The following is a 23,497-nucleotide window of genomic DNA, read 5'->3' as shown; positions in this document are numbered from 1 at the left end:
GAAAAAATTTTATACTTAACTAATGACTGTTTTCTGAAAAGGTATCCTGTTTTATCCTCACATCTGAATAGCATTCTTAAAAAACACCCTTTCCCACATCTGTTTTATCCTTTCCTCACTTGGAGGGTCGTCAGAGGTCTCAGAGAATATTATTTGTATGTTTACATTCTTTTCATCCTTTCTCACAAATGACTGTTTAAAAACCAAGTGTGGCCGGGCGTGGTGGCTCATGCCTGTAATCCCAGCACTTTGGGAGGGCGAGGCAGGCAGATCACGAGGTCAAGAGATGGAGACCATCCTGGTCAACATGGTGAAACCCTATCTCTACTAAAAAAAAAAAAATACAAAAATCAGCTGGGCGTGGTGGCGTGCGCCTGTAGTCCCAGCTGCTCAGGAGGCTGAGGCAGGAGAATCACTTGAACCCGGGAGGCAGAGGTTGCAGTGAGCAGAGATGGTGCCACTGCACTCCAGCCTGGTGACAGAGCGAGAATCCGTCTCAAAACAAACAAACAAACAAAAAACAAAAAACCGAGTGTGTCTCTGTATTTCTGTTTCCCCAGGGATAGTACTTACCATTAGGAAGGCGATTTACCGTTTAGGAGATGCTATGTTTGCACTTCAGTTTTATATAAATGTTAGTTTAACTTCTCTTAAGCCTTGATTGGACTGATCTCATACAGAAGTGTTGCCTAATGTTACTGGCTGAAGATGCTGGACTTGTGGTTTCAGGTTTTTTTTTGTTTGTTTTTGTTTTAAGACTAAATCTTGCTCTATTGCCCAGGCTGAAGTACAGTGGCATGATCTCACCTCACTGCAACCTCCGTCTCCCAGGTTCAAGTGAGTCTCCTGCCTCAGCCTCCCGAGTAGCTGGGATTACAGGGCACCCACCATCACACCTGGCTAATTTTTGTATTTTTAGTAGAGACAAGGTTTCACCATGTTGGTCAGGCTGGTCTCGAACTCCTGACCTCAAGTGATCCACCTGCCTTGGCCTTCCAAAGTGCTGGGATTATAGGCATGAGTCACCGTGCCTGGCCAATTTCAGGTATATTCTTGATCTGGATAGAGATTGGGAGTGACAGCTGTTGCCTTTAGAAAATTATTTTTAAATTCTGTATTGATTTCTACTGTCTGGTTCTCAAAAGAATTGAGAGTTGCAGTCGCCTTCTCAGGAAAAGCCTAGTAATCAATCTGTTTTGCTTTATGCAAGAGACAATAATGCAGTGACTCAGTTCTTGGGAAGGAGCAAGCGATTGGGATCTTGTCTTTAAGCTCATTTTTTCTTAATCATTACTTTGTCCAGAAAAATACTTGAAAGATGGTTTTGCAGGAGGTACCTTCCAGGTCAGGAGCTGGCAAACCAAAGCCCATGAGTGCCTGCACTCTGCTTCTGGTGACCTGCAAGCTAAGAGTGTCTTTTCACATCTTAAAATTGTTGCAAGATGGCTAAGCATGGTGGCTCATGTCTGTAATCCCAGCACTTTGGTTTGGGAGGCTGAGGCAGGAGGATTGCTTGAGCCCAGGAGTTCAATACCAGCCTGGGTAACATAGTGAGACTCTGTCTCTGCAAAAAAAACTTTTAAATTAGCTAGGCCTGGTGGCTCACACCTGCAGTCCCAGCTACTTGGGAGGCAGAGGTGAGAGGATCACTTGAGCCTTGGAGTTGAGGCTGCAGAGAGCTGCGATTGTGCTGCTGCACTCCAGCCTGGGCAATAGAGCAAGAGCCTGTCTCAAGAAAAGAAAAGAAACCAAAAGAAGAACAATTACTTTGTGACATGCAAAAATTATATGCAATTCAAATTGCAGTGTTCATAAAGAAAGTTTGATTGGAAAACAGCCATGCTCCTTCATTTTTCTAAACAGCAGTGTGGAGACTATGTAGACCCACAGAGCCTAAAATACTAACTCTCTGGCCCTTTTCAGAGGAAGTTCGCAGACCTCTGTCCAGATCCCATTCGTATCTGCTTGACCTTGAGGATCTTATGGTCTGGAGTAGCAGTGAAGCAAACATATTATTAAAACACTGCTCTGCGAAAGCATTCTTGTTTGTTTCTTAAGGGGGTTTTGTTTGTGTGTTGTCTTTCAGCAGAGGCAAGGGGCCTCTTACAGGCAGGAACACTCCTCCCTTGTGTGTACACAGTAGTGGTCCTTTGCTGGAGGATGGTGACATTGAGCAGCAGTGGACTGTGCACTCCAGGCTGCGCGCCCTGTTGCTGTGTGCTTCTGTGGGTCCTGTGAGAGGCTCTGTCAGCATTTGCCTGATGTTGTGCTCACAAGGGCCCCCTACAGACCTTCCTGAAGTACATTCACTAATCAGTCTGACTGGTCACTCGCTGTGGACTGCTTGGTGCCCAGGCCGCCGTGCTGATTTGATGAGGATCTGGCTCTCCCTCCCTCTTTCCCTGTGGCATCTGTGCATAGAGCACCTGCATCTGGAAATACAGTCCAGCCCTTCCAATATATTTTGTCTTTTTCATTCAAAAAGAGCCCTCATCTCATGGGATGCATTTCTTTTTTCTTTTTTTCTCTCTTTTCATTCCTCCCTTAGCTGACAACAGAACGAAAAAGAAAGTGGCTCACCGGGAGCGAAAGCAAGATTTTTCTGCCTTTAAGCAGACAGACAGCGAGATGAAGGTTAAAATATCACCACAGCTCCTCCTGGCCATGCACCGTTTCCTAGCAACAGGCAAGTGCAGCTTATCACAGTTCGAGATCTCTACCAACCCTGGAGCGTGTTTCTCACCCACCACTGACTGGGGTGGGCTGGGGGTGGACACTGGGAAATGGGGTGATAAGTAATGCCACTTTTGTGTTTTGTTTTTTTTTTTGTTTTTTTGTTTTGTTTTGTTTTTTTCTTTTTAAATTCTCTCCTCTCCTATGTTCAGTGTCGGCATGAACCCTCTGAGACATTTACCAGGGGTGGACCAGTAACTTAAAATTGGTCTGAAAGGTAAGGATGAATGTTAGTGCCACACTGCATGTGTACAGTAGGCCAGGCCATCTCCTTCCAGCTAGGTCCGTGGGAGAGCCAGCTGGCGGCGCAGGCTGATGGTGCCAGCCTGGCACCAGCTTGTTTGATGGACAATTGAGTCCAATCTCTCTTCAGCTTGTCCTGGAAGCACAGTTGGACATCAGTGGTAACACAGGGGCTGTGATTTGCAAAGAAAACTAGGTTTTCACAATTAAATCTTTATCTGAGTTTAATGAAATCAAATTCTAAGAACTTTGATATGGATTTCTTGATGGCCTCCTCAGATCAGATTAACTCGAGTCCATTTCCGGAGGCAAGTGTTCATGTTGTTTAAACCACCAACCCAGCCGGCACTGACTGCTCCAGAGAGGTCAAGGTTGAATGGACTTAAGATACTGACCAACCCTTCTCCCATCCCCAGATGCTCTGCAGGGTTGAGCTCTGGTGGCCAGGGGAAGTGTGAGAAAGTCTAAAGCATCCAGTGGCTTTAGAAGACATCGGTGTCCCTGATAGGCAGCCAGTGCCTTTCATCTGCATGCAGTAAACTTAAACCATGTTTAAAAGAAGGCTAGCCGCAACCACGTGATGGAATGCTGTTTAACTCTTTAAGGTCGTGTTCTCAGACACATGGAAATGCTCACAATATTATATTTATCACATCAGAAAATATTTATAACTTAATACAAAGTGGGGAGAAACAGAATCTAAAGCTATGTGTACATTAAGATTAGGGTTGTGTTTTTGTGTGTACACACATGTATACACGAGCACACATGCCTGGGCATGGCACTGGAAAGAAATGCTCACTCGATTGCTCAGAATGGTAATCTGAGTGGTTGGCTTATAGATAATTTTTACTTTCTTCTTTCTTTTTCTGTATTTTCTAAAATTCCTGTAATTACTATCTTATTACAAAAAAGTCAAGTTAATACAGAACTTACAGCTTTCATAAATACATAATTAGAAAATAAAAGAACAGACAATGTCTTTCACTTATTATTCTTTTTCTAATTTTGATAATATTGTTCCTCATCATTTAAGAACCACAAATTAAAACTAAACATCTAGGCCGGGCATGGTGGCTCATTGCCTGTAATCTCAGCTCTTGGGGAGGCCAAGGCAGGCTGATTGCTTGAGACCAGTCTGGCCAACATGATGAAACTCTTATCTCCACTAAAAATACAAAAATTAGCCAGGCATGGTGGTGGGTGCCTGTAGTCCCAGTTACTTGGGAGGCTGAGGCAGAAGAATCACTTGAACCCGGGAGGTGGCGGTTGCGGTGAGCCGAGATTGCGTCACTGCACTCCAGCCTGGGTGACAGAGTGAGACTCCTTCTCAAAAAAAAAAAAAAAAAAAAAGTTAAAAGAAAACTAAAACTAAATCTCCTACTCTGCTTCTGAGATATCATAGAGTCCAGTTGTAGGATAGCACCCTTCAGTCAGTAATTTTTGTTTTTGTTATTTAAAATAAAATTGCTGTCTTTGTGAATACTTTTGAACATTACTTTTTTTTTTTAAATTAGCATGTTGATGTGTGCACATGCCCTGCTCTTATTTCCAGTCTCAACCCTCTTTGTTCCCCACATTCCTTGGGGTAGTTGAGTGGGAGAGGGAGATGTGGGGCACCTGTGTGTGTGCGCTGGCACTAACCGCACCCGATGCTCCTGACCTTGGCTTCTTCCTTTGGCTGTTGGTCGACAGTCAGACTGTTATGGCTTGTTGAGGGGCATCCCGCGCACTCAAGGAGCCCGCTTGCGGTTGATTTTCGTTTCTGTCAGTCAAATTAGTGTACTTTTATGAGGACTGAAGTCAATGATGGGTTGAAAAGGAAAGAAGTAAAAGGAACAAATGTGAGAATTCAGCACTTTCTAATTTCTCCCAGGTAATCTGTCCCCAGTGGATCACCAAACGGAAGCCTCGTCCATTCAAATGCTATCACTTTGACTCCAAGTATTCTTATCTAAACACCTCAATTACTATTAATAGTATAATTTTTCTCTCTCCGTTTGAAATGTAATATCAAGTTGTGTTTATATCTATAGAAGTAGAAGCATTTAGCCCATCCCAGATGTCAGAGAAGATCCTTCTAAGGCTGCTAAAGCACCCCAATGTCATCCAGGAACTGAAGTATGATGAGAAGAACAAGAAAGCCCCCGAATACTACCTCTACCAGCGCAACAAGCCAGTAGACTACTTCGTTCTCATTCTGCAGGTCAGAAGAATTATTCAATAGTGGTTTGCTCTCACTGAGTATCCGTCTTTCAGTTTGGTGTAAGTGAATGGGTGTCACCGTGTACATACTGAACCCTTTCTGTAGGGGGTAGCCTTAGACATGGGAGAATTTTATCTTCCTGTTTTCATATCTGTAAAGTAATTCTAATATAAAGCAATGCCAATAGTTACTTTAATTTTCAATACTAAAAGATACTTAGTAGGCTGGGTGCAGTGGCACATACCTGTAATTCCTCTACTTTGAGAGGCCAAGGTGGGAGGATTGCTTGAGGCCAGAAGTTCAAGACCAGCCTGGGCAACATGGCGAGACCTCCATCTCTACAAAAAATTTAAAAATGAGCTGGATGTGGTGGCATGCACCTGTGGTCCCAGCTACTTGGGAGGCTAAGACAGGGGGCGGGGCAGGGATTGCTTGAGCCCAGGAGGTTGCCATGTTTGCACCACTGCGCTCCAGCCTGGATGACAGCAAAACCCTGTCTCAAAAAAAAAAAAAAATTGGGGGGGGATGCACTTAGTGATTACTGAGTCAGATGAAAATGGTGAATTCAATTGTTAGTATTTTTTGAAGAGTGTGGGAGAGTTTACCAGTACGTGTCCGAATCTCAGTGGGTGTTTGAAATTTAAGTGTCATGGGTTATTGGTCCTTTTTCCATCCTTTTTTCCATCCTTCGTTAGGACTTAAGTTTATACAGCTTCTTAGAGATATCTTAGCATCTCTTCCATTAACACCATCAAAATAATCCATTTGTTGTTGTTTTTATTCCTGGTTACCAACCAAACTGTTTTATAGAGGAACTGATAGGATAATTACAGCCTCTTACAGCAGGGTAGCTAATTCCTTCTCACTGTAACATAATTCAGTAGATGAGGTGGGAAGGTCAATTCATTTTGAACTTCCTTTGAGTGGCTTTGGTGCTTGGGTTGACAGGAGGCCTTGTTTTATCATAGTTTCACTTAATAGAGCTCTATCCTTGGCATGGAGGCCAAGGTGGATATTAGTCGATAAAATGCTAATGTGATCAAATGTGCAAATTCAAGCTCGGGAAAGTGTTGTGTTCATGTGTGACCCCATGTTTGGGCAGCATTGTGGTGTTTGGAAGCAGGAGTGAGGAGTAGGAAAATGCTGAGGAGTAGGAAAAAACTGATTACATGTCACTTTCTTACAGTCCTTCTTAGAAACTTCTGTTGGCAAGTTTACTAATTTAGTACCCTGATTCATCTTCTAAATTTAGTTTTCCTCAATTGTTTTTTTTCCTCTTTGGAGATAATATAAGCTTGAAACTCTGAGTGCACTGTTGGGAATTTAGTTTATTTACTGCAGTGAGGGAATAAAACATTCATGTTTCTCATAAGAGTGAGATGTGAATATTCCTTAAGCCTGGAGAAACTCCGGATACATCGAAGACTGTCACAGGAGGAATTGGAATATTGACATTGTGAATTTCAGTGTTAATATTAGAAACTGTGATTTTCAGTTGTCTACTTTTGTATAGTTAGTGTTTATGAAGTTGTGATTCCGTAATGCTTTATTGTTATATAAGAAAGCCATGGATCTAAAAATCTTATGGAAAAGGGACTTCATAATCTCTGTCCATTTACAAGTAAATCTTTTAAGATATTTTTGATAAGACATTTATGTATATTTACCTGTATTTGTATACCAATTTGTGTTAAATACTTACATAAAAGTGACAAGTTTTTTGAACTGTTAGGCTGATGATGCCATGGGGGTTTTACAAGTAGTGTGTATGTTTGATGAACAGGACTTATGGAGATGTTTGGTGAAAAATCATGATCTTGCAGACAGCCAATTACCTAAGGTACGAAGAGAAGAGCAAAATGAAACACCCTCACAGCCTCAGTCAATCTGGCATAGCTGCCATCATTACAAAGCATATTCTACCTAATATGTCACTAAGCCAGCGTTGGAAGTTCATGCCACTTTAGGGAGCATGTTCCACTGTGGAGTTTGTTTTTTTTGTTTTGTTTTTTGTTTGTTCGTTTTGAGAGGGAATCTCGCTGTGTCACCCAGGCTAGAGTGCAGTGGTGTGATCTTGGCTCACCGCAACCTCTGCTTCCCAAATTTAAGCAATTCTCCTGCCTCAGGCTCCCGAGTAGTTGGGACTACAGGCGTGCTCCACCACACCCGGCTAATTTTTGTATTTTTAGTCAAGATGGGGTTTCACCTTGTTGGTCAGGCTGGTCTCGAACTCCTGACCTCAAGTGATCCACCTGCCTTAGCCTCCCAAAGCACTGGGATTACAAGCATTAGCCACTGCATCTGGCCTCCGCTGCATTTCAAGAGCACTAAATAAGAAAGAAGCAATAATATCTGCCTTCCCTTCCTGGCCTTAGTGCCAGTGAGATGCTCTCCCTGCAGGAAAAAACCCTTTAAGTAATTGATAGGAATGTAATTGTAAATAGAAACACATCATTTTTTAGTTTAAGCCCTAGATAAGATAAATTCCAAATTATTCAAGGAAAATGACCCAAGTAAACAAGAGTATTTTGTAAGTTACCACATACATACCTCCCACTACATATGCATAAAAAAGCCAAAACTTCAAGTTTTATCTGTAAAAGTAGATCTTTACACCAAAATGCATTTCAGAAGCAATAAAGACAGTTAAAAGCACAGTAAATCATGGAAAAAACTTTATTGGCTCTACATGCTTTAAATAACAAAATACTTATGTAAGAAATAGGAACATGATTTTGGTGGAAGTGTTTTTCCACCATCATAGAAGATCAGGCATACTAAAAAAAAGTCATAGTTCTAAACTGAATACCTTGTAAAATAGAATTAACAGATTTGAAGGAAATTAAACATAATCAAGAGAAATACACTTTCAAAAGTGCTTATGTGGGCTGGGTGTGGTAGCTCATGCCTGTAATCCCAGCACTTTGGGAGGTCAAGATAGGAGGATCGTTTGAGGATCGTTTGAGGCCAGAAGTTTATCAGCCTGGGCTGCAGAGCAAGATCCCCTTTTCTACAAAAAATTTTTTAAAAATTAGCCGGGCTTGGTGACCTGTGCCTACAGTCCCAGCTGCTCAGGAGGCTGAGGCAGGACTGCTTAAGCCCAGGTGTTCAAGGCTGCAGTGAGCTGTGATGGTGCCACTGTACTCCAGCCTGGGCAACAGAGTGAGAATGTCTCAATAAAAAAGCTATGTGACTCATAAAAATTGATCATTTATCATGTTACAGTGTACATGCTAGTAAATACAAAAAGATAGAAATTTCGTAAAACTACCTGAATCGATCATAATGAAATAAAATTCAAAATAAAAAATACATAAAAGTGCTGGGCATGGTGGCTCACGCCTGTAATCCCAGAACTTTGGGAGGTTGAGGCGGGCAGATCACTTGAGTCCAGGATTTCAAGACCAGCCTGGGCAACGTGGTGAAACCCTGTCTTTAAAAAAAAATACAAACATTAGCTAGGAGTGGTGGCAGCTACTCCGGAGGCTGAGGTGGGAGAATCGCTTGAGCCTGGGAGGCAGAGATTGCAGTGAGCTGAGATCGTGCCACTGCACTCCAGCCTGAGGGACAGGGTGAGACCCCCATCTCCAAACAAAATAAGATAAATTTAAAAAAAGAAAAGGCTATATATTAAAAAATACTAAGTCATGTTAAAATTGTGATAAATTCTCTTATGCAGGTTTATATTCAAGACACAGAACATAGTGTATAACGTACTCTCGTTTTTGTAAAAGAAACATGCAAATCTACATGAAATATCTTCAGAAGGTTACCCAAGAAACTGGTAACAGTGAGTCTCTCTAAGGAGGCAACTTGAAAGGCTGGAAACAGGGCGGAAAGAAGACTGACTTCTTCCTTGTATAGTTTAAATTTCTCACCATGTGCATGTACTATTTAATTTAAAAATAGAGCTAATGGCAAAATAAAAGTCCTAAATAGCAATGAGTTAGAGAAAACATATAGAATGTAATAAAATGTATATAGTATTACCATAAAAGTCTATTATTAAATAATGTAAATACCATAGAGGCGGTCTGTCAGTTTTAAGAAATCTTATTTCTTACATACTTAAAAAGAAAATAGAGAACTATAATTATGTGGAAAAAGAGCAAAGCAGCAAACTAAAAAAGAACAAATTAATAAAGATTGTTATATAAACTGGCCGGGCGTGGTGGCTTGCACCTGTAATCCCAGCACTTTGGGAGGCTGAGGCAGGCGGATCACTTGAAGTCAGGAGTTCGAGACCAGCCTGGCCAACATGGTGAAACCTTGTCTCTACTAAAAATGCAAAAATTAGCTGGACGTGTTGGCGTGTGCCTGTGGTCCCGGCTACTCAGGAAGCTGAGGCCTGAGAATCGCTTGAACCCAGAAGGCGGAGGTTGCGGTGAGCTGAGATTGCACCACTGTGCTCCAGCCTGGGCAACAGAGCGAGACTGTCTCAAAAAATATATATATAATAATAATTTAAAATTGAAAATGCCTTATAACTCACAAATACAATCAAGATTTGGCTCTTTGAAAATATGAACAAAGTCAGTGTTCTGTTGGCATAATTGATGTGATAAAAGGAAAAAAAAGTTCTCTCTTCCCCCATAAAAGCAGCTAGAATAAAAGGATTTGCTAGAAAAAAGTCAGTCTTCAAAAAACTCACAATTTCTATATTATAGAACAAGAGATGGGATGATAGTCAATTGCATTCTTTAAGGCTAATGTGGGCTTAATCCTAAAATCTGATAATATAGGCCAATCTCACTTGTCAACATTGATGTAGAATTTCTAAATAAAATGGTAGCAGATAGCAACACACACCCAGGGTTACTGACTTGTGGCTGTGACTGAACTGGGTTTATTTTAGGAATGCAGTTCTAGTTTAAGAACAACAAAACCAAAATATGTCACATTAATTGGGAAAGTAGTAAAAAAGAAGATATTTATATCAGTAGATGTCAGACGGTTGACAAAGTTAAGCATCTATTACTGATTTTAGGAAACAGATGCACCATCCCTTCAAATTTTTAACTGAATGGTGGACAAAAAAATACAATAAATCATATCCTAAACTGGCAGCCTCCCATCTAAATCATTGTTTTACAAAGCTATCTATGCAAATATATTTATAGCAAATCTATTAACTATAAAATAGTAGAAACAGTTCACGTCTAGCTAATCAAAGTGAGATGATAATATGAGGGATCATTATGTGGTAATGGAAGAAGTGGAAAGCATGTGCCTGGCCCATCCACATTCTTTCTTAGAGCATCTGACATGGATTCAAAAGGGATTTTTCCCTATAAATGGGGGTCGTCGTCTTGTGGAGATGGCAGGTGGCATCTTAGAATTTATACAGCCCTTGACAATACTTAGTATGCCTTCACCCTTCACCTGATATTGGAAGGAGAATTTAAGCTTTTAATAGCAACCTCCTCATGGGTTTTTAAGTTGGACGATCTGTGTACCCTAGTGCAGTAATGGATCCTTAATCTTGAGTCAAGCACAGATAACACACCCATTTTACTTGGACACCCAGCATTGAAACTTTTAAAATTATACTACTTAAATGTATGTCAGTATAAAATTGACTAGGTATGAGATCCCTTTGCTTAGAACTCTTATATATAACTATAAACCAAAACAAACTATCAAATAAATTCTCAATGTGTAGATGATATTTGGCTGACCCGGAAGGGCCCCGTCCCAGGGCTGTGGAGGGCTGCTGCTGTGCGAGCTCCCTTGCATTCAGCACACCTGGGCCTTTGTGTGTCCAAGATGACCGCACCCTCCAGCCCTTTGCCAAATTTGAGCTACTTTGAATATTTCTACAGTGTGTCCTGCTATTATTTGGCCTCCACTGGGTGTGACAATTACTTCCCTGTTAAATCCCACTCTGTTCCCTACTCATTAGCTCAGTGCTTCTCACAATTTAATGTGCAGAGGATTCACCTGTGGGTCTTGTTGAAATGCAGATCCTTCAGTATGAAATGAATGCTTCAGTAGGTCTGGGGTGGAGTCTGAGATGCTGCGTTACCAGCAAGCTCCCAGTTGACAGTAGCAAGGCTTAGCTGTGATGCTCCAAGTAATACCACGTGGCACCAGAGTGGCCAAGGCGGGTGCTGGCACTGACATCTGGTGGTAGCACTTGATTGGAAAATGGTCAGTCAGATGGTCCAAAATGTGTCTAAGTTAATTTTGACCATCAATATTTAGAAAAGTAAATTTAGCAAACTTGCTGAGTCTGGCCATTCCATCGCAGACTCCAGATTGAAAGCATTGCTAGAGAGTGTCGGGGCACCAGGTCTCCCCAGGCTTTGAGTGGGCATCTTTGGGTGCTGCTACTCCTCTCTTGGTTAATACAACCCAGTCTTTGTGCCCCTGGCATCTCACCACCTCCTTTCAGGAGTCAGGCCCCCCTGAATACTTTGTGATGGCGATTTAAAAAACAAGATGGTGAGCGGGAGACCTGGTGGCTGCTCAGCATGTGGCGCATGGGGAAGTCCCACCTGGGAGCCGCATGGACTGATCCCGGGTTGGCACTGTTTGCACCAGTGTGGTTGTGCCCACGCTGGCTAGGGAAGCTTAGGATTCCACTTTGAAGCCAGGCATGGCACGGGCTGTCGAGTAGGTTGTGGACACTTAGAAACTTTGAGAAGAGGTTATCTGATACCTTTGTCCAAAGAAGGGCAGGATGCTGTGAGAGATGCTTTATTCAGGAAGCCAACTTTGCTGGTCCAGTGAGGCCTTCTTCCAAGTTCGTCAGTTTATAAGCATGAAGCCCTACTTCCCTCTGGGAATTCTTGGAATTCGTCATGTCCTGTCCTGGTTTTTTTGGCGATATGTTCGACTAGAGTAAACTTACAGATGTTTCAAAAGTAAAATCAATATGTAGCTTCCTTATATGGAAAAAGTTGTTATCTGAAAAGACACCTAATTAATTTTGAGCCAGGTAAGCCATCTCCTCCTGGGCCCTAATTTGTATACTGGTAGGTTATTTGAAAATGAATGTTTTTTGGAACTACTAACACGCAAATGAATAAGATATGTTTACTGGATGTTTTTAAAACTTGTCTGCCAGAAAAGCTTAAATCCTATAGAGAGGGATGTAGTGGGGTGGGCAGGTTTGAAAACTCTTGGAATTGTAGAGTCATAGAATGCTATTATAGAACTGAAAGAACTGCAGATACCCTTTAATCTATTGTAATTTTATATGAAGTAAAATTACTCTAATGTGATAACTCTTGCTAAGTGCTGAGATATTTTAACAAAGTTTTTGCCAGTTTGAGGCAGAATGAGAAAAATACAGTTGCGATGAGCTTTTCATAAAGCTATGTATATTCAGTTTGAAGACCTATTACTCTGAAATGATATATTTTCTAAATTTGAGGGGTTAAATGTCTGGTCTTTTATGAAATGATGGTTAACAGTAGACAGCTGGGTTTTTTTTTTTTTTTTTTTTTTTGAGACAGTGCCTCACTATTTCGCCCAGGCTGGTCTTGAGCTCCTGACCTCAAGCAATCCTCCTGCCTCAGCCTCCCCAGTAACTGGGATTACAGGTGTGAGCCACTGTGCCTGGCAATAGTTGTGTTTTTTAAAATAAATACCTTTATTTTGCCCAGGCACGGTGGCTCATGCCTGTAATCCCAACACTTTGGGAGACTGAGGAGGGAGGATCAGCCAGGAGTTCAAGACCAGCCTGGGAAACATAGTGAGATCCCGTCTCTATGAAAAAATAGAAAAATTAGCGGGCATGGTGGTGCACGCCTGTAGTGCCAGCTGCTCTGGAGGCTGAGTTACAGGCGTTGCTTGAACTCGGGAGTTCAAGGCTGCAGGATTCTCACCGCAGGTGCAGTTAGCCATGATTGCACCACTGCACTCCAGCCTGGGTGACAGAGTTAAGACCCTGTCTGAAAAAAATAAATTTTAAAACCATCTTTATGAAAAAAATTTGGCAACCCCATATCTTTCCCTGTATCTGTCTCTGTAGAGTTGCATCTTACTGGCCATTAGGATGGAAATGTCTAGGAATCACTGAGCTAGCATATCCACCCCACAGCATTGGATCTCGACTAGATGGAGTCCAGAGGGAAGATGGCAGATCCTCCCCTGCTTGGGATCCTGTCTGGAAGGACAGAAGAAGCATCAGCTGGAATGGCAGTGGTCTGGAGTTTTGATCTTGCAGCTGCCCTTGCTTAATCAGCTGACTCAGCTACACTGCCTTTGAGGGAGTCCCTTGAGAGGTCAGGGCACACAGTTTCCAGGGCTGGGGCCATTGTTCACAGACAGAGCCTTAAAGGAATGATTCCCAAAGTTTGTGGCTTGCTAGAATCACCTGGAAAGCTTTTTAAATAAAATCCCGATACCCAGATTCACCTATATTGTTAAATGAAAACGGCTGAGGGCCGGAGCCAGAGTCGGTAATTTGGGAATTTCTGCTTTGAGTGTGCAAGGCAGAGCTTCATGCCTCAGAGTGGAACCACCACACACTTCCAAGAGACAGATGGTGTGAACCTATGGATTAAACAGAAAAAAAGACGCACGGTTTTCTGTTTTACAGTCTTGTTTTGGTAGTGCCTGCCCTACTAGTCCTGACAAGTTTTATCTCCAAAGAATAGTGACCTGGCATCTCTCTGCAGGGACACAACACAAAAGGCCCTGTAACTTGTACAACAAACGCTCCAGATAACTGGAGACCCCCAGGAACGGAAGTCACCATGAGGCTCCACTGCATTTTGACCCTTCCTCCTGATTTCCTGCATGGAGGGTCAGGCTCAGAGCTGGTCACGCAGCCACTCTTGAGGTTACAAACTACAAAGCAGACATTTGCAGCCAGCACATAAGTGTCAGTTCAGGAAGAGATGGACACGGAATTGGGGAGACATGTACCGCAGCCACTCCTGTGTTTGTTGCTATCTCCGAACCTTGTTCCTATCTCTGAACCTTGTTCCTCCCCTCCTCTTTGAAGGGACCCTACTTCAGGGACTTCCCCAGCACCCAGAGTCCTGAATTTTCAACAGCCTTCCTGTGGCCCCACAGATGGGGAAGTCCTGCTGCCTGTCCCTCTCCTGCCAGGGCCACCGTCCTCCCACTGATTCCTCTGTGGGGTAGGAAAGCCTCCTGCAGCCCCCAGCGGCCTGTGGTCAGTGATTGCTCCCGGCGGCCTTGAGCACCTTGAGGCCCTGACCGTCCTTGCCCCTGGAATGCTCCTGTCCCCTGCTCTTCTGCTGTGGTGCCGCTGTCTGGCCCTCCCTTGTCAGGCTCTGCCATGGTCCTGTTAGTTTCAGTTTTCCCTCCTGCTCTCAGTCACAGGCCGCGCTTCGGTCCTTTTCCTGTCTCATGTCCCTGTCTCCAGCCCTGACCTCTCTCCAGACCTTCTTTCTCCCACTCGTGGTGTCCCTGTTCCTCAGCTCCTCCCAATGGGCCTCTGGTTCCTATACTCCTGTCTCCCTGATGGCTTCTTCGAATCATGCTGGTCCCTTATCAGTAGCTTCTCTACCGCACTCCCTCGCCAGGCATGTGGCTGCCACCCTCGCGGAAGCAGACTCTGTTCCTCCACCCAGGACCCAACCCCGCCAGCCAATCGCCTGGGGATCTGCTCACCCAGCTGCCTTCCAGAACTGCCCTCCTCCCTGCAAACCCAGAGCCTGGCTGGCCGCTGCTGCCACCCTGGGCCTCCCTCATGCTGTCTCCTTCTCTTGGTCATCCGCAGCTTTTCCTTCCTGTATGCAATTTGTCTTTATATAAGAACAAGAAGTAAGATTTTTCTGGGAGTTTCTGTTCCCAATGTCTTTTTCCTCATGCTGAGCTCTTGTATGCCATGTGGACCATTGCTTCTCATGTGTTCGTCTGTCCCTGCTGCATGGTCAGCCCCGTGGGGGATGACGGCTGTTATCTCTGACTCCACAGTGTCATCTCTAGGGCCCTGCCTGTGTGGGGAGGGTTTGCAGCACCTGCCCATTTGCAGGTGGATTTTATATCATGGGTGGAGTTGTAAGTTTATATGGCAAGATAATTGGCTAGGGAGTGGTGATCCGTCATTTCTGTTGAGCAGGAAAACCTGAGAGGCAGTAGTTCTGAAGAAATGGCCCAAGAAAGAGCTTTTGTAATTGGAAACTTAATATAAAATAATAGTTTGCATCAGGTGGCATAGCATCTTTTTTTTTTTTTCTTTGAGACAGGGTCTCATTCTGTGGCCCGGGCTGGAGTGCAGTGGCGCAACCACAGCTCACTGCCTCACAGGTTCAAGTAATCCTCCCAAGTAACTGAGACTACAGGTGCACGCCACCATGCCTGGCTAATTTTTGTAGAGGTGGGGTCTTGCTGTGTTGCCCAGGCTGATCTTGAACTCCTGGGCTCAAGCAATTTGCCTGCCTTGGTCTCCCAAAGTGCTGAGGTTACAGGTACGAGCCACTGCTCCCAGCCTCCTAGCATCCTGATGAAGAGCTTGTTCTTTACTAAATCTTGCTGATCCCCCCTCCCCTGATTTGTAGGAGGGGAATGATTTGTCTGCTGCATCAAGTTGTGCACATTAAATGAATTCATAAAATACTGATGTGTTAGCACAATTCCTTTTCAATACATGGCATCTTAATTTTCACCCATTGTAAAGAATGCCTCACACAGTTGTAGCAATGGGAACAAGAGCATTTCTGACCCTTGGCCTGAGAATCTAGAAGTGAAACTGACTTAGAGCGTTTCAGTAGCCCAGAAAACACAATGAGCACCTACCATGCAGGGATTATAGTGGACCCTAGGGTTCCAGGGATGAATAAGACACTCTGTCCCAAAAGAACTCATCAAGGTAAAGAAGAAGTTGTCGACAAGTTAGTGAAAGTGAAGAAAAGGGAAGATCTTAGGGGGAGGAGAGAAGAACTTTGTTTTAATGGAAGGAGACTTTCTTCAAAGTGCCTTTCCAAGACGGGAGAAAAATCCCATGGAACTTAAGTGCCTCCAGGAGTGTAGACAGCAAGTTACCAGCCTGCGAGGGGTCTGCTCAGTGGTCAGGACACCATGCTCGTGAGACAGAGTGGGTTCTACCCAGGTTATTCCTCTCTGCTCCATGGCCACAAACCATGTTGGCCCTTGACCCTGATTCAGCCCTGGCCCTGGCTCCTCGGACAGCCTAGTCAGCCATCGCCCAGCGTCATCTTGGTGCTGGTCCCACTGATGGAGCAAGAGCACCATCTTTCCATTGCTGGAGGCCTCCTGAAGAATCCAAGAACTACAAATATTGGGAAGATACTAAGTGGACTCACAGAAAGTAAACATCACAGGCCAGGCACAGTGGTTCACGCCTGTAATCCCTTTGGGAGCACTTTGGGAGGCCAAGACAGTGAGACAGGATTATTTGAGCTCAAGAGTTAAAAACCAGCCTAGGTAACGTAGCGAGATCTATCTCTACAAAGAAAATTGTATTTTAAGTTTTTAATATAAGAATTATTTTAAGTTTTTAATATAAGAATTATTTTAAAAATAAATATCACATTTACACTGTCACCTCTGCATAATCAGCCAAATCCAGTTTTCATATTTAAAGCGAATGAGCCCCCTCCTCTCAGTGGGAAAGATGAGCTGAAGCTTTGCTCCCTCGATAGTGTTGGGAAAGGAAATTAGCTAAGGAAGGACCAAATATTGTACAGAGTGTGCCAGTAGGCTTTTGCAACTGGACTGAAAATATCTGCCTTTTCTCTCCACAGGGGAAAGTGGAAGTCGAAGCTGGGAAAGAAGGTATGAAGTTTGAAGCGAGTGCCTTCTCATACTATGGCGTGATGGCCCTGACAGCCTCTCCAGGTATGTTTGGTTCCCAGCTGCATAGGGCAGGACCATGTGTTAGGAAGTAAGGCCCCTCTCCTTTCATCCCTCCCTATCTGCCAGCTGACCCCATTCATTTCCTTTTTGAACTTTTTTTTGAAGTATATCATATATGCAGAAAATCTGCACAAATCCTAAGTATACACCTCCATGAATTCTCACAAACTGAACACGTGTAAAGCGGCACCCAGACCAAGAGACAGGGCGTTACCAGCCCTACAGAACTCCCATCATACTCCCTTTTAGTCACTGTTCCCCCAGAGTAACTGCTGTCTTGACTTCTCAGTTAGCCTAATTTTGCCTGCTTTTGAACTTGGCATAAATGGAGACACTGTGTGTGTTACACAGAGGCTAGCTCATTTCTCTGTGTCGTGCTTGTCACGTCACCTCTGTTGCTGTGTGTGATCACACTCTATTTCCTCTTGCCATGTCTAGTATGCCACTGTGTGAATACACAGCAGTGCACGTGTCCTTTCATTGCTGATAGACATTGGGGTAGTCCTGTCTGGGGCTACTGTGAATATGTGGCTTTGAACATTCTTATACATGTCTTTGGGTGAACGTGTGTGTCCATTTCTGCTGGCTGTGCACCTGGGACTGACACTGGGGGTCAGAGGGTGTGCCTCTGGATTCAGCTCTGATGTACCTGCTTACTCCCAACCTGTGCTGTGTGAATTCCGGTCGCTCTGCATCCAGCCCTTGGTATTGTTGAGTCTGTTAAATGTTAGCAGTTTGGGAGGTCTTAATTTGCATGTTTCTGAGGACGAATGAGGTTGTTGCTGTATTCTGACTGCCTGTGGCCGGCTCTTATCTGGAGAGCTGGCCAGGTGAGTCAGCCAGTTAAGGGTGGGTGGCCATGGGGGATTGACAGTTCTCTGAGCACAAGATTCCAAGATGCCAGCCAGCCGGATGTGCTCTCAGACATGAACACAGATAGATACCTGGTGGCTTGCTGGCCTCTGGGGATGGCGCTGCTTCTTGGCAGAGCGCACACGCTTGCTATTAATACCTTACGCAGCCCGAACAGGTCGGGCAGGTCGACAGAGGTGCTGGGGTGCCACCTTGTGGCAAAAACACCAAATGATGTGCGGTTTTAGGAAACTTCATTTACAAACCTTAAACCTAAAAATAACTCATTTTAAAAGAATTCCTGAAAGCCAGGCTTCAAAGGGGAGGAGATACCTCCAGACAAGACTGTTTCTGTGACATTGGTCTTCATCGACTGCTCCACCCAGTAGTCCGAGGAACCCAAAGATGTTTCAGTTAGAAAGTCACTGAGACTTCAAGAATTCTGTCGTATTTCTAAACTTCCTCTGTCCCAAATGCCCCTTCTCACTATCCTCGTGCAGGTGTTTGAGTCCTGGGGGCACGGTGTCCCCACTGTCAACTGCTGACCAACACCCAACACCCATTGTGAACATGGGCCTGTCTGACCCTACTTAATGAGTAGGTTTCTGTTGTAAACTTGAAGGTGACCTTCGTTTTCACTGCTTAGTGAGAGAGACAGGGTAGCTCTTACCTAGGCTTGAGAAGACCTGGGTTATAGCTTCAGTTCCATCACAGGCAGGTCGTGTGGTGTTGAACAAGGCCCTTGGTCTCCTCCTTGTTAAGAGGATATAATGATACCAGCTCATGTGATTATTAGAAGACTAGGATGCAGTGATCCTCACACAAGTGCTTCGTCCCCTTGAAAGCATGAGGGGAAATGTGGGTATAGTAGAAAGGTGCCTGACTGAGTTTTGGCAGCTGACCTCAGATTAGCCCCAAGTGAGCAGAACCAGATTTATAAGATGGCTTTGAAAAGAAACTAGGAGTGGGTTGTACATTTCTACCAATTACTGGTTCCTGAAACATAAATACCAGCCCAGTTCCTATTGAACTGTAATGGAAGGACAAGTCTCATTTAGAAGAGGATGTGGTGAGCAGTCCTCTGAGTCTGGAACTGCTAAAAAGGAAGGGGAAATCACTTGAGGTCAGGAGTTCAAGACCAGCCTGGCCAACATGGTGAAACCCCATCTCTACTAAAAATACAAAAATTAGGCAGGCATGGTGGCCACATGCCTGTAGTCCTAGCTACTTGGGAGGCTGAGGCAGGAGAATCGCTTGAACCCAGGAGGTGGAGGTTGCAGTGAGCTCAGAGCACGCCACTATACTCCAGCCCAGGTGACAGAGCGAGAATCCGTCTCAAAAAAGTGGGGGGAATTTCATTAATGGCATCTTATCTGTTCCAAAGCCTAGTATTTTACTTAACTTTACAACTAAGATTTGGGATTTTGTATATTCATTGAGAGGCACAGTACAGATATCGTAAGGTAAAGTTTCTGTTTATTGATGTTCGCTGTCTGGGGAAAACCGACGATAATCAGTTCTTAAGACCTACCTGCCCCAGAGGTGTGATTCCTGCTCAACATTTCATGTTCTGAGACTTTTCAATCTGATGGGGCAGTGAGTAAGCGGTGATGAGGATGACTCTGGTCTGCATTCCCAGGAACTCTGTGTATGCGTTCTTTACTTACTTTCCTCTATGTTGAGATTTGAAAGCATTCCTAACAATTCAAAGCTTCAGGTCAAAATTAAAATAAGCTAAAGTTGCACAGATGGGGAGCTGTAGGCTGTGCAGTGAGTGAGTATTGGGGTGCAGGCACCAGCGGTTTGGGTCAGGCTCTTAGGGCAGTTGACTAATCGAGCTCCCTTTTTGCACAGCTACTTGTGATTTAAGCCCTTAAGAGTTGCACGTTTCGAGCTATCAACCCCAATTGGTTATTAGTGGCTTAAGAGATTTCTTGGTTAGTAACAAACTCGTGGGTAGGATTTCTCCTGATCTTGGCCTCCCTGTATTCCTCTTCCTGGAAAGCAGTGTGTGTTGTTTTGTTTCTATAATACCATACCGACTTGCATTTCCGCAACTGAATGCTCATATTGTATTGGTAGAAAAGTATCCCCTCCTGTCCCCTGATTACAGAGATCTCTTTTCTTGCCTTTTGATGCGATCTCACCCTGTTTTTCTCCATTTTTCAGTTCCTTTGTCCCTGTCTCGTACCTTTGTTGTCAGCAGAACAGAGTTGTTAGCAGCAGGTTCTCCAGGTAATTCTGCATGCTTCCTTTCCGTAATTCTCCCGATTGCCTTCTTTGTCCCCCATCATGCCTGGCTGGCTGGGTCTGCTCCCTTTACCTGGACAGGCTATTTTCAGTGTTCCTTGGAGCGCTAAAGCTCTAAGGTTCCATAACTTTATAGCGAGCTCTCCAGGAAAGCATAAGCCACAGCAGGTGGAGAGTCCGGAACACCGCAAAGTCACCATGCACAGGAGTAGCCATGAAGCGTGGAAAGGGAGGGCGGCTCTGGCGTGGATTGTTAGCGCTCCCTGCCCGCGCGGCTGACTTTGAATTTTCAGGTCAGCAGTAGGGGACTGTTCTTGGTTCTTATTCTGACCTCAGCAAGTTATGGTGTGTGGAGTTTGCAGAGGCCCTGAGGGCCTCAAACCCTGAGGCCGCTTTTATAGAGCACATTTGCCAAAGACCTGAGAGCTGTGAACTCTTCTTGGTAAGCAAGAAAAATACCCCGTCCACACAGGCGCATGACATTCCTGTATCCTGGGTTCTTCCCATATCTGTGTGAGTGGAGCACGAGCACCTCTGCTGTCCGCCAGGCAGGCGGCCCTACTTCTCCCCACCACCGGGCAGGCGGCCCCGCTTCTCCCCACCACCTGACTTTGTTTTGGAGTGAACACCCAGCACATTCCTATCCCGCTGCTGCCGACTGCCCTGCAGGAGAGGGTGGCCAGTCCTAACTAATACGTCCAGCCATTAAAAAGGGAAAAGGCTTAATCTGTCTTTAATTAAAATTGCTGGGATTTCCTAGTTGGTAACACAATTTTCCTATATTTGTCTTCGGAGTTTTTTCCATAATTACTATCATAAAACTTTGGAACATAAATTTGGCCACAAAACCTGCCCTGAACTGGGGGTCAGCCACTACGGTTTTCGCTCTACTTAATGTGAATCCTCGTCCGTCTCACCAAAAGTTAATGTTTGCAGACTAGGGCCGCCCCAGAATTGCTGGTGGTATATGTAACGGGTGTACGGACTGTATCACCTTCCAGAATTCAAACATCTCTCTGGCCCCCAAGGGCTTCATATGAAGAATGTGGACCTTTATTATTATTAATATTTTAAGTAAGATGGCATTTGAGGCTCTGAGCAGTGGGCTGAAGCTCAGGGTTGCAGCGCCCCTGCTGGCACTGGCGCCTGTCGAGCTGTTGAAAGGGACATGGAAGGCAGGGCCTGCTCCTCCAGAGGGTGGCCATGGGGCCAGGCATCAGGCTCTTGGCAGAGGAGAGGGTCCACTCACACAAACAGAGGGCAGTGGGGCGAGAGGAAGCAGACTGAGTCTAGATGCTTTGGAAGATCAGAGAAATCGCCCTAAAATCCTCCTCAGGAGAAAACAGGAGACTCAGAAGTAATGCAGGAGGCCTCAGACCAGCAAAGTACCTTGAAATGTTTTGTTTTTATAGCCTTCAAATGTTAACACACAAACACTGTTTCAAAGGTATCTGTAGAAATGGTGATGAGATTGGTGGCCAAAGCGCAGGGATACAGCAGGATCTCATTTCAAAAATGGACTAATCTGTCACCCTGGGTGAAGTCACTGCATGTGCAAAACCTTGGTCATGGGGTGGGCGCATGGTGGCAAGGTCTGGGAGGAAGCTGACAAGAAAGAATAGAAAATGCCAACTGGGCTCACTTATGGGGTACCTACTGTTGTCAGATAAGCACTTTGTACATGATCTTATTTTTAATCCTTGTCAGACCTTATAAGATGGGTACCAGGGCTGGGTGCAGCACTCACGCCTGTAATCCCAGCACTTTGGGAGGCCGAGGCGGGTGGATCACCTGAGGTCAGGAGTTCAAGACCAGCTTGGTCAACACAGTAAAACCCCGTCTCTACTAAAAATACAAAAATTAGCTGGGCTTGGTGGTGCATGCCTGTAATCCCAGCTACTCAGGAGGCTGAGGCAAGAGAATTGCTTGAACCTGGGAGGCGGAGGTTGCAGTCAGCCAAGATCGCAGCACTGCACTCCAGCCTGGGTGACGAGAGGGAGACTGTCTCAAAACAAAACAAAACAAAACAAAAGGGTACCAGGTACCATCATCCACGTTTTACAGATAAAGAATCTGAAACTTAGCAAAATTGGGTCACCTATTCAAAGATCCATTCTGCTAAATATAAAAGTCTGATAAATTGTTAATTTGCCTTGTTCTCATAGAAGTGGAAACAAGGGGAACTGCCACTCTGAATTTAATTTGTCTAACAATGGAAAATTAATTCATGACTTGACAATTGGAGGGACAGTTAAGATACAAAAATTTTAGGAGAAAGTGGCCGGGCGCGGTGGCTCACGCCTGTAATCCCAGCACTTTGGGAGGCTGAGGCGACCAGATCACTTGAGCTCAGGAGTTCAAGACCAGGCTGGGGAACATGGCAAAACCCCATCTATACCAAAAATACAAAAATTAGCCGGACATGGTGGCACACGCCTATAGTCCCAGCTACTTAGGAGGCTGAGGTAGGAGGATCCCCTGAGCCCAGGAGGTTGAGGCTACAGTGAACCAAGATCACACTGCTGCATTCCAGCCTGGGTGACAAAGCAAGACCCTGTCTCAAAAAGAAAAAAACATTAGGAGAAAGTGAACTCAACAGTGGAGATTCTTGGAGTACTTATGTTTTGTTCTGAGTGTCCTGTTTTAAGACGGTGTTGGGGTGAGATGAACAGCTGCAGGATTTATCCTAGAGAAGAGACTTGAGACCATCGCTGTCTTCACCTATCTAAGGGCTATTTTGAATAGCAGAGGAAGAAAAGGTACTAAAGCTCCACACAGAGGAAGTGAGGCCTGTCATCTGAAGTTAGGGAGGCACATTTTGATGGGCGTGATGACAAACTTTCCCGATAGCTGAAGGGCAGGTGCAGCCAAGGGCCAGCTCCTCTGAGGGCAGCTGTCAGGGACAACATTGCAAAGAGGAGCCAAGTGTCAGATGGGAGAATTTGTCCCCTCCAATCCTGTGATACGATGCAATTCAAGACCTGGCCAGGGTGGGCACACAGTTCCTATCTGCAGTAGTTGGTTAGAAAAGCAAAAAGTGAAAGAAGCCTTGGTGAGGGGGCATTTTTTTAATGACGTTTCCATTAGAAGCCACAGTGAACTTCCCTTTAAGAGCAACACGACCCACACTGGCGCTCCTTCCACTTTGTTTTAAGGGAAGGATGCTACAAAACCTCACTGAAGACTCTCTAGCACCCAAGATAACTTACTCAAGCTTGTTAGGGGTTTGGTGTCTTCTAGCGTTCTTGAATTCCGGAGACATCCTCAGGCTACCTGGTGGGGGATTTTACTGGGGTCAAAGACGAAGATAATAGGTTCAGCTAGAGGGTATGGTATGAGCAGACGAGTATTTTGATCCCTTTATAATACATACTGATTTATTAATATTCTCAAGAGTCCCTTGTTTTTACTTCT

The 23,497-nt window shown here is 44.6% G+C and overlaps 1 protein-coding gene across 4 annotated transcripts in view; it reads left to right on the top strand.

Moving 5' to 3' along the window:
- The window catches only part of CNNM2 (cyclin and CBS domain divalent metal cation transport mediator 2), a 168,861-nt gene that overhangs the window by 142,458 nt on the left and 2,906 nt on the right, over window positions 1-23,497 (top strand). The window contains exons 3-7 of one of the 4 annotated variants that reach the window (XM_030807512.1): window positions 2,549-2,686; window positions 5,013-5,182; window positions 14,139-14,312; window positions 16,870-16,963; window positions 20,003-20,068. In XM_030807512.1, the coding sequence (XP_030663372.1) occupies window positions 2,549-2,686; window positions 5,013-5,182; window positions 14,139-14,312; window positions 16,870-16,963; window positions 20,003-20,068 (642 nt within the window). The remainder of the gene's footprint in view (window positions 1-2,548; window positions 2,687-5,012; window positions 5,183-14,138; window positions 14,313-16,869; window positions 16,964-20,002; window positions 20,069-23,497) is intronic. The other 3 variants (XM_030807515.1, XM_003255415.3, XM_012505726.2) reach the window with 3 other exon arrangements.

This window comes from Nomascus leucogenys, chromosome 3 (assembly GCF_006542625.1).
Source record: "Nomascus leucogenys isolate Asia chromosome 3, Asia_NLE_v1, whole genome shotgun sequence".
In the NCBI taxonomy this organism is placed as follows: domain Eukaryota; kingdom Metazoa; phylum Chordata; class Mammalia; order Primates; family Hylobatidae; genus Nomascus; species Nomascus leucogenys.
This window is presented reverse-complemented; position numbering and strand designations above follow the sequence as displayed.